General features: G+C 47.3%; 1 protein-coding gene across 1 annotated transcript; it reads left to right on the plus strand.

Moving 5' to 3' along the window:
• Positions 1–176: 176 nt before the first annotated feature.
• Positions 177–2,276, plus strand: LOC146421983 (coiled-coil domain-containing protein 81-like). Its single transcript, XM_085046855.1, has 3 exons — positions 177–261; positions 1,218–1,468; positions 2,091–2,276. The coding sequence occupies exons 1-3, from the start codon at positions 177–179 to the stop codon at positions 2,274–2,276; spliced, it is 522 nt and encodes a 173-aa protein (XP_084902981.1).
• Positions 2,277–9,659: the final 7,383 nt, after the last annotated feature.

Below are 9,659 nucleotides of genomic sequence, written 5' to 3' on the forward strand. Positions count from 1 at the left end.
CAGCCTGTCACCGTGACACCACATAGGTCCCATTGAGGTCACAGTGCCACCACTGGTACCACCCGTGGTGTCACAGAGTGTCCTGGGGACACAATGGGAGCCAATCTGGTGGTGGGACATCCCAGACTCCACATCCCGATTCCACATCCCAATCCCAAATCCCGAAGGAGTGCAGAATGAGCTTCTGCCCTCCCACTGCCAGGAGGACCAAGGTCAAACTCTGGGGTTGGACAGAGGTGGCCTTAGCCACCAGCCCTGAAGGTACTGGCACCCCCTGGACCCCCGTGAATGTCGGGATCTGTCAGGATCCTGACTCAGTTTCCCTCAATTCCCAGAGTGGAAGGAAATTTGGGATGCAGTGGCTGACTTTGTCCTGGACCAGCTCCTGCCGCAGAGAAAGGTCACCTTGGACTTGCCCCCATGTCCCCTCCTGGGGGTCAAGGCCACCTCTGGCTCATCCCAAAATCCCAAAATTCTGCTTGAAGGGGGTGCAGATCCCAAAATCCCAAAATTCCACTTGCAGGGGCTGCAGATCCCCAAACCCCAAAAGCTGCAGTTGCAGGGGGTGTGGATCCCGACCCTCGGTACCCTGGCTGTGGTGCCCTGGCAGGCACGGGTTGGGGACATGGAGGTGACAACGCAGAGGCCGATTTTTTGCCCAGCCAGGAATTTGGTCCAGGGGCACAATTTGATGGATGACTGGGAATTCCTGCCTGGTGAGAGGGGAGGATTTTGGGATGGACATGGCTGGAGGGGGAGGGTTGAGGAATGGGGTGGGAAATGGAGAGTTTGAGGTTGAAAGGTGTGAGGAGAAACCAAAAAATCATGAGTAATCCCAAAATAAAACATGAGGAGACCCCTCATGAGAAAGCAAAAAATATATTAAAAGATAAAAAAAAAAAAAACCCACAGGGAGACCCCAAAAACCCATGAGGAGACCCCAAAATTCACAAGGACGCCTCATAAAACCAGAAGAAGACCCCCAAACACCCTGAGAAGACTCCAAAAAACCATGAGAGGACCTCAAAATCCATGAGAAGACACCATAAAAGCATGAGAAAATCCCATAAAATCACAAGGAGCCTCCCAAAACCCCCAAGAAGACCCCAAAAACCACAAGGAGACCACATAAAACCTTGAGAAACTCCAAAAACCCCATGAGAAAACCCCAAACCCCTTCGAAGACACCCCAACCCCCATTTTGCATGTCCTTCCAGGGAACCTGGATCCCCTCCAGACATTTGCGGTGGCAACAGCGCTGGGGCTGCCCCGGCGCAGGGTGGAGGGTGCCCTCCAGGCCACCATGTCCCTCCTGTCGCGGTGCTTGGGGACAGGTGAGGACGTGGCCCTGACCCTGAGGGACATCGGAGTCCTGCTGGTGGAGCGGCGCAAGGTCCGGATGAGGTTCTACCACAGCTTCCTGGAGGCAGTGACTGGGAAGAAGAACCTGCAGAAGGGGGTGTTCAAGGTGAGGGGCTTGAGGGGATGGGGGGAGGGGAGTGGGGTGGTCCTTCAAAATTCCTTCATCCATGGGGAGAAGGTCCCACCATCTTTGGGGTCCTCAAGTCTCTTGGCCATGTTGAGGAAATTCCACCATTTTTGCAATGCTTCACCACCTCTTCATCCACATGGAGAAAGTCCCAACATCCTTGAGGTCCTCTTTGGGCTTCTGAAGCGCTGAGTTCCTCATCCATGGGGAGAAGATCCCACCATCTTTGGACTCCTTTGATGTTGGGTTCCTCATCCAAATCGAGGGGGTCCCATCATCTTTGGGGTCCTCAAGTCCCTTGGTCATGTTCCACCATCTTTGGGTTCCTCCAACATTCCCTCATCCATGTTAATGATGTCCCACCATCTTTGGGGTCCTTTTTGGGCTCCTCCAACGTTGGGTTCCTCATCTTTGGGGTCTTCCATCTCTGAGGCCTTCATCCATGGTAGGAAACTCCAGCTATTTGGGGCTCCTCCAATGCTGAGTTCCTCATGCATGATGATCCCACCATCTCTGGGTCCTTCTAATGCTGAGTTCCTCATCCCCATGGAGAAGGTCCAATCCATGGAGAAGGTCCCATCCCTGTTCTCCTCCGCTGCAGATCCCAGAGCTCCTGGACATGGTGGTGCCCCGGGAGGTCCCTGTGGCTGCCCTGACCTCGTCTGGCTCTGTCATCATCTTCCCCGAGTGTGTCTGGGGTGATCCTGGGGCTCTGGGAATGGGGGGACACCGGGGTGGGACCGGAACAGGGTCTGACCCAACCTGCTCCAGGATTCCATGGATTTAGGGGGCTGGAATTCTGCACTGGGTGGGTCTGGAGGATGGTGGATTTTGGGAAAATATGGTGGATTTGGGTAAAATGGGGGATTTGGGGAAGATACAGTGGATTTGGGAGAAAACAGGGGATTGGGGGAAAATGTGGTGGGTTTGGGCAAATGGGGTGGATTTGGGGGAAAAGGGGATTTGTGAAAAAAAAGATGGATTTGGGAAAATCATGGTGGATTTGGGGGAAAAACATAGTGGATTTTGGGAAAATGGTGGATTTGGGGAAAAACAAAGTATATTAAGGAAAATGTGTTGGATTTAGAGAAAAACAAGGTGGATTTGGGGAAAATATGATGGATTTGGGGATAATGGGGAATTTGGGAAAAACATGGTGGCTTTGGGGAAAAGCAAGGTGGATTTGGGGGAGAACTATGGTGGATTTGGGAAAAGCATCATTGATTTGGGGAAAACTTGGGGGATTTGTGAAAAATTTGGTAGATTTGGGGAGAAAAACCAAGTGGATTTGGGGGAAATGATGGATTTGGGGAAAACTATGGTGGATTTCTGAGAAATGGGGTGGATTAAGGGAAAAACAACATGTATTTGGGGAAATGTGGTCGATTTTAGGGAAGAAAACAAGGTCGATTTGGGGAAATGTGGTGGATTTAGGGAAAACTATGGTGGATTTGGGAAAAAACAAGGTGGATTAAGGAAAATGTGGTGAATCGAGAGGGAAATATCTTGGATTTGGGGAAAACCATGGTGATTCCAGGGTGATTCTGGGGTGATCTGGAGTTCCCTCCCCAGGTTCCAGAGGGAAATGGTCCAGGCACCACTTCCAAGGGTGCTGCTGCTCCAGAGCCTCCAGAACCTCCCCAAGGAGATCCCACAGCCCAGGCAGGAATTGGGGCCACAGATCAGGAAAGATGGGAAAGGCAGGAAAATTGGGAGAGATGGAAAAGGTAAAATTTTAAAAAATGGGGGAAATGCAAAGAAATGGAGAAAAAAAAAAGATGAAATAGCAAAAAAAAAAATTGAAAAAATGGGAATTAATTGGTATAATACAGTAAAGGAATGGGGGGGAAAGAAATAGGGGGAAAAGCAGGAAAAAAGAGAAAATAGCAAAAAATGGGTGAAATGGGAATTTTTTGGGATAATAAAGGAAAAAAAAAGGGGGGAAATTAAGGAAAGGGGAAATAGCAAAAAATAGGGAAAATGGAAATGATTGGGTTAATAAAGAAAAGTGGAGGGAAAGGACAGAAATTGGAAAATCGAAGAAAAGAGGGAAAATAGCAAAAATGAGGAAAATGGGAAATTTTGGGGATAATAATGCAAAGAGATGGGAGAAAGGAAAGAAATTGGGGAAAAATCAAGGAAAAATGAAAATAGAAAAAAATGAGGGATGGGCAAAGGAGGAATGAGAGTGAAAGGGCAAAGAAATTAGGGAAAAAGCAAAGAAATGGGGAAAGAGCAGAGAAACAGGGGGTGGGGGGAAAAGGGGAAGAAATGTGGAAATAAAGGGAAGAAATAGGACAAGTGATGTCACCTCCAACTTGGCTTCTCCTTCCTGGTCCCAGAGGCAGCTTTTGGGATATCAGGAGCAGAGGAACAACCTGAGGAAGAGACTCCAGAAAACCAGAAAACCCAGAGGAAGAAGGGGAAAGAGAAGAAGTTGGAAACGGAGCTGGGGAAGAAGGAGAAAAAGTCAGGAAAGTCAGAAGCCGAACTGGGGAAAAAGAAGTCAGAAACTGAACTGGGGAGGAAGGAAAAATTGGGAAAGTCAGAAACTGAACTGGGGAGAAAAGAAAGCTGGGAAAGTTGGAAACTGAATTGGGGAGGAAGGAACAATTGGGAAAGTTGGAAACTGAACTGGGGAGAAAAGAAAAGCTGGGAAAGTCAGAATCAGAACTGGTGAGGAAAGAAAAATTGGGAAAGGCTGAAGCTGAAGAGGGGAGAAAAGAAAAGTTGGGAAAGTCAGAATCAGAACTGGGGAGGAAGGAAAAATTGGGAAAATCGGAAGCTGAACTGGGGAGAAAAGGAAAGTTAGGAAAGTCAGAAATTGAACTGGAGAAAAACAAGTCAGAAACGGAATTGGGGAGGAAGGAGAAATCAGGAAAGTTGGAAACTGACTTGGGGAAAAAGCAGAAGTCAGAAAAGTCAGAATCTGGAGGGATGAAAGAAAAGCCGGAAAAGTCAGAAAAGTCGGAAAGTGAGCAGAAGAAGTTGGAAAAGTCCCTGGACAGGTGAGACTGAAAGCTTGGGGACAATCTGGTGTCCCCCAGCTCAGGATGACCTTTCCCTTTGGATCCATCCAGGGATCATCCCGAGATTCCAAAGGCCGGACAGCACCAGGGTCGCTCTGGGAGACAGCGCTGGATGCGTACAGCCAAAACTCAGTGCGCTGGAGGAGGAGGTGGAGGAGACAGGGAAGAGGCGAAGAAGAAGGAGAAATCCAAGCGAATCCATCCTCAGGATCCCTGTAGCTTCCAAACACCAGTGATCACTGTGCTGTCAGCATCCAGCTCTGACTCCAGCATTCCCGAGGATCCTGATCCCAAGGAGCCCTGCCCAGCCCTGTGAGGCCAAAGACAATGAGGAAAAACAACCAGAACTTCTGTCTGGTGCTTGAAGCACCTCTGGAATAACTCAGAATTTCTGGGAATCTCCAGGAATTTCCAGGAGCAATCAATAAATGCCTCTGGTTCAGGGCAGTTGAGGAATGACTGGGAGGAGCTTCCTGCCCTTGTGATCTGTGAGGATCTTAGTGGTTTTCACCCAGAATTTGTCCTTTTTGCCCCAAATACTATCAGATCCAACCCCAAATCCCAGTGGATCCAAGTCCAAATCCAATTGGATCCAATCCAAAATCCCAACGGATCCAACACCAAATCCCATCAGCCCCAACCCTCTCTTAGGGGGTGGTTCATGGTGATAGGGGTATCCCATGGCTGTTTGTGCTGGGAATTGTCACTGTTGCCCCTGGACCTTCTGTGGCTCAGGGGACATTGGCAGAAGTGTGAGCTTGGGTGGGACCCTGTGGGAGTGGGGCTTCCCCTTCCCCTTCCCCTTCCCCTTCCCCTTCCCCTTCCCCTTCCCCTTCCCCTTCCCCTTCCCCTTCCCCTTCCCCTTCCCCTTCCCCTTCCCCTTCCCTATCAAGGAGCAGCCACATGGGTGACAGAGTGAGTGTGGCTGCCCCGGGTATTGCTGCCCTGGGGTTTTCAGCTCTGCCACCAAAGCCTGCCTGCTCCTCCCTGCTCCCCTGCCGCCCGGAGCCCGGAGCCAGCGCGGGCGGTGCTGCCTGGGGCCAGGGCTGTCCCCGCCGGGTCACTTTCTGTGCCATCACCGCCTGGGAAGGTCCTGCCCCGGGACCGCAGCGCCCCCTGCTGGCCGCGAGAGTCACTGCAGCGCCCCCTGCCGGGCTTGGCCAGAACTGCACCAAAGGGGAAAGTGAGGCCTGACGGGTGGGAAACTCCTGCATTGTTCGGTTGTTGCTGTTCTGTTCTGTTCTGTTCTGTTCTATATATGTATATATTTGCTAGTGAAGAACTGTTGTTCCTTTTCCATATATTTGCCAGGGATCTCCTATTATCACAAAGCGATAATTTGGAGGGAGGGCGTTATCTTTCCACTCCAGAAATGTTCCCACCTTCCTGGGCACACATCTGTTTTTAAACCAAGACATTAACCTACCCAGTGACCTAACACAGCCCCCTTTGATGTCACACAGCTGCCCAGTGATTTGACATAGCCTGCCTCTATGATGTCAGAGTCTGCTCTGTGATGTCACACAGTTTTCCTGTGACCTCACAGCCCACTCTGTGATGCCATTCATCTGCCCTGTGATGTAACAGCCTGCTCTGTGATGTCATACAGGTGCTCTGTGATGTCATACAGGTGCTCTGTGATGTCATACAGGTGCTCTGTGATGTCACAGTCCATGCTATGACATCACACAGCCTGTGGGAATGCTGGAATTCTCTTCTGCTCCTGGAGAACTTGGGGTGTCTGGCTGAGCAGGAAAGGTGACCCTGAGCCAGGAGCTTTCCTTTGCTGGCATAGAAAGACCTTCCCAGCACTGTGTCCTTGGCCAGGAGGGATTGTGCCACCAGAGCTGTCCCTGCCCTGCAGGGTTTGACATGGAAAGTCGTGGTGCCATTTAGCGTAGGAATGAGAATCACTCACTGTATGTGAATTCTGATTTTATTACAAAGCCATACAGTAGATATACTTTTCAGTGTGATAAGTTCTCTCTTAGTTGTTTTCTCAGCCTTTTCACAGTTTCTCAATACAGCTTGTTATTCTTCCCAGGGGAGAGAAGGAATCTGCTGATCTGCTTCAGATCCTGTGCTGATCAATCCTTTTCTGCATCCTTTCAGGTTCTTTGGTTCCTCATGGGATCATGGGGGCCTCTTCCTCTGCAACCCCACATCTGCCCCTTCTGTTTTTACTGAGGTTATGGATAAAGCTAAGGAAACCATGACTTGTTTTGGTTTACTTTTAACATTTTTAACTGTTTTTAACTGTTTTGAAAAGGACAAGACAGAGAATTAAAAAGGCTATTATTGCCAAACAACCTAGTCCAATGAAAACCCAAACTCGTAAGTTTATTCCAGTGAACTGTGAAAAACGAGGTTCACTCTCCTGTTAGGATTAAAAAGGTTTAATAAAAGACAATAGGGGACAGATAAAAGCAAAAGGTCAGCGCTGGGTGCTTTGGCATTCAGCCAGAAAAGCACCCCTGGAATGGACAGAGACACCCTTTCCATACCCTTCAGCCTAATGCATATTCATAAACAGTTACACATATTCCTATTTCTCTCCAAACTCTTTTGCACGTTCTGGGAACTGATCCGCCTCCTGGCAGCATGCGCAGTCGTCTGTCACTGATCTGTTCTCACTCCCAGATTGTGGTTCCTGCAGCGCCAGGAGCTGATAGTTGCAGTGTCAGAGGCAGGGTCCGGCCGGGGGATGGGATCCAGTTCAAGCAGACACTTCAAGCATTCGAATCCAACCAGAACAGCTATTTTACTGCTATTAAACTCAGCTGGTACTAGAAAGAAAGACCTTAGTCATCATTGCACAGCAACTTTTCCCAGCCAGGCTACCTCTGTAAGAAAAGAATTCAAACAATACACAGAGTATCCATTGGGATCTTTGCGAAAAGCCAACATGATGACATGGATTGATCACAGGGACATTGGGGACACTGGGGACATTGGGGATGTTGGGGACATTAATGGGACATTGGGGACACATTGGGGGATTTGGGGACATTAGGGACGTTGGGGGAAATTTGGGATAAAATTGGGGGAAATTTTGGGAGTTAAATGGGAAAATTTGGGGGAAATTTTGGGGAAAAATGGGGAGAAGTGGCAGAAATTTTGGGGAGATTTTGGGGAAGTTTGAGGGGAAAATTTGGGGAGATTTGGGGAAGTTTGGGGAGAAATGGGGAAAAAATGGGAGAAATTTTGGGGCAGTTTGGGGAAAAATTTGGGGGAAAGGAAAGGGGAATTTGGGGAAATTTTGGGAAATTTTGGCAAAACTTGGGCAAAATTGGGATTTTGGGGGCAAATTGGGAAGTTTGAAGAGAAATTTGGGAAAATTGGGAGAATGGGGAAACTCCAGGGAATGAGGAAATTGGAAAATTTGAGGGAAATGGGGGAACTGGGGAAATTTTGGGTTAGTTTGGGGAAATTTTGGGAAGTTTGGGAGAAAATTTTGGGAAAAATTGGGGAATGTTTGGGGATTTTTTTAAAGAAAATTTTGGGAAATTTTGGGGGAAATTTTGGGAAAATTTGAGGAAGTTTGGGGGAAAATTTTGGGGAAAATTGGGGGAAATATTGGGGAAGTTTGGGGAGAAATTTGGGGGAAATAAGGGGAGAATGGGGAAATTTTTGGGGAAAATGGGGGAAGGTTTGGGGGAAATGTTGGGAAAATTTGAGGGAAATTGGGGGAAAATTTGAGAGGAATTGGGGAAATTTTTGGGAAAGTTGGGAGAAAACTTGGGGAAATTGGGGGAAATGAGGGAAATTTGGGGGAAATTTGGGGGTGATTTCAGGGAAGTTTGGGGGAAATTTTGGGAAAATTGGGGAGATTTTGGGGAATTGGGGGAAAATATTGGGGAAGTTTGGGAGAAAATTTTGGGGAAAAAATGGGGAAATTGAGGGGGAAGTTCAGAGAAAAAATTTGGGAAAATTTGAGAGAAATTGGGAATTTGGGGGAAGTTTGGGGGGAAATTTTGGGTGAAAATTTTGGGAAAATTTGAGGGAAATTGTGGAAATTTTTGAGACATTTTGGAGAAAACTTGGGTGAAATTGCGGACATTTTAGGGAAATTTGGAGAACTGTGGGGGAAATTTGAGGGGAAATTTGGGGAGAAATTTTGGGGGAAAATTGGGGTGAAATTTGAGGGAAATTGGGGAAATTTTGGGGAAGTTTGGGGGAAAATTTCAGAGAGAAATGGGTAAAATTGAAGGAAATTTCTGGGAAAATTGGGGGAAATTTTGGAGAAGTTTTGGGAAAGTTTTGGGGAAATTTGGGGAAATTTTGGAGACGTTTGGGTGAAAATTTGGGGGAAAATGGGGAAAGTTTGAGGATTTTTTAAAGAAAATTCTGGGAAATTTTGGGAAAATTTGGGGGGAAATTTTGGGGGAATTTTTGGGGAAAATTTGGGAAATTTCAAGGAATTTTGGGGAAAATTTTAGGGAAGTTTAGGGGAAAATTTGGGGAAAATTTGGGGAATTTTTGGGGAAAAATGCAAATAGAATGGGAAAAAAGGAGGAATGCTGAGGAATTTTTGGGGAAATGGGAAAAATTGGGGGAAAATGGAGCAAAATGGGGAAAATTGTGGAAATTGGAATAAAAGGAAAATTTGAGGAAAAACTGAGGAAAAATTGGGAAAAATGAGAAAAATGGGAAATAAATGGGGAAAATTGGGGGAAAATTGGAGAAAATAGAGGAAAATGGGAAAAATTCGGGGAAATTTGGGGTAAAATGAGAATAAATTAGGGAAAAATTGGGAAAATTTGGGGGAAATTGGGGAGTTTTGGATGGAAATTGGTGAGTTTTGGGGGGAAAGGGGACATTTGGGGACATTGAGGGTGTTGGGGACACTTTGGTGTCACTTTGGTGCCATTTCGTGACAATTTGGTCCCATTTGGTGACTTCTAGTGGCATTTGGGGACAATTTGGTGCCATTTGGTGTCATTTAGTGTCCCTTTAGTGCCACTTGGTGCCATTTTGGTGCCATTTGATGTCACTTGGTGCCACTTTTTGCCACTTTGGTGCCACTTGATGTCCCTTTAGTGCCACTTTGGTGCCATTTTTGACCTTTTTGTTGCCATTTAGTGCCACTTTGGTGCCATTTGATGCCATTTAGTGTCACTTGAGTGACTTTTAATGACATT

The sequence above is a fragment of the Lichenostomus cassidix genome, unplaced genomic scaffold, assembly GCF_008360975.1.
Source record: "Lichenostomus cassidix isolate B80296 unplaced genomic scaffold, HeHo_3.0 HiC_scaffold_46, whole genome shotgun sequence".
In the NCBI taxonomy this organism is placed as follows: domain Eukaryota; kingdom Metazoa; phylum Chordata; class Aves; order Passeriformes; family Meliphagidae; genus Lichenostomus; species Lichenostomus cassidix.

Bases quoted from the DNA above. Each gene is read 5' to 3' on its own strand.
- LOC146421983 (XM_085046855.1), top strand. From the start codon at position 177: ATGAGCTTCTGCCCTCCCACTGCCAGGAGGACCAAGGTCAAACTCTGG. The intron at 262-1,217 runs GTACTGGCACCC...ATGTCCTTCCAG, and splicing joins CTTAGCCACCAGCCCTGAAG to GGAACCTGGATCCCCTCCAG. The intron at 1,469-2,090 runs GTGAGGGGCTTG...CCTCCGCTGCAG, and splicing joins TGCAGAAGGGGGTGTTCAAG to ATCCCAGAGCTCCTGGACAT.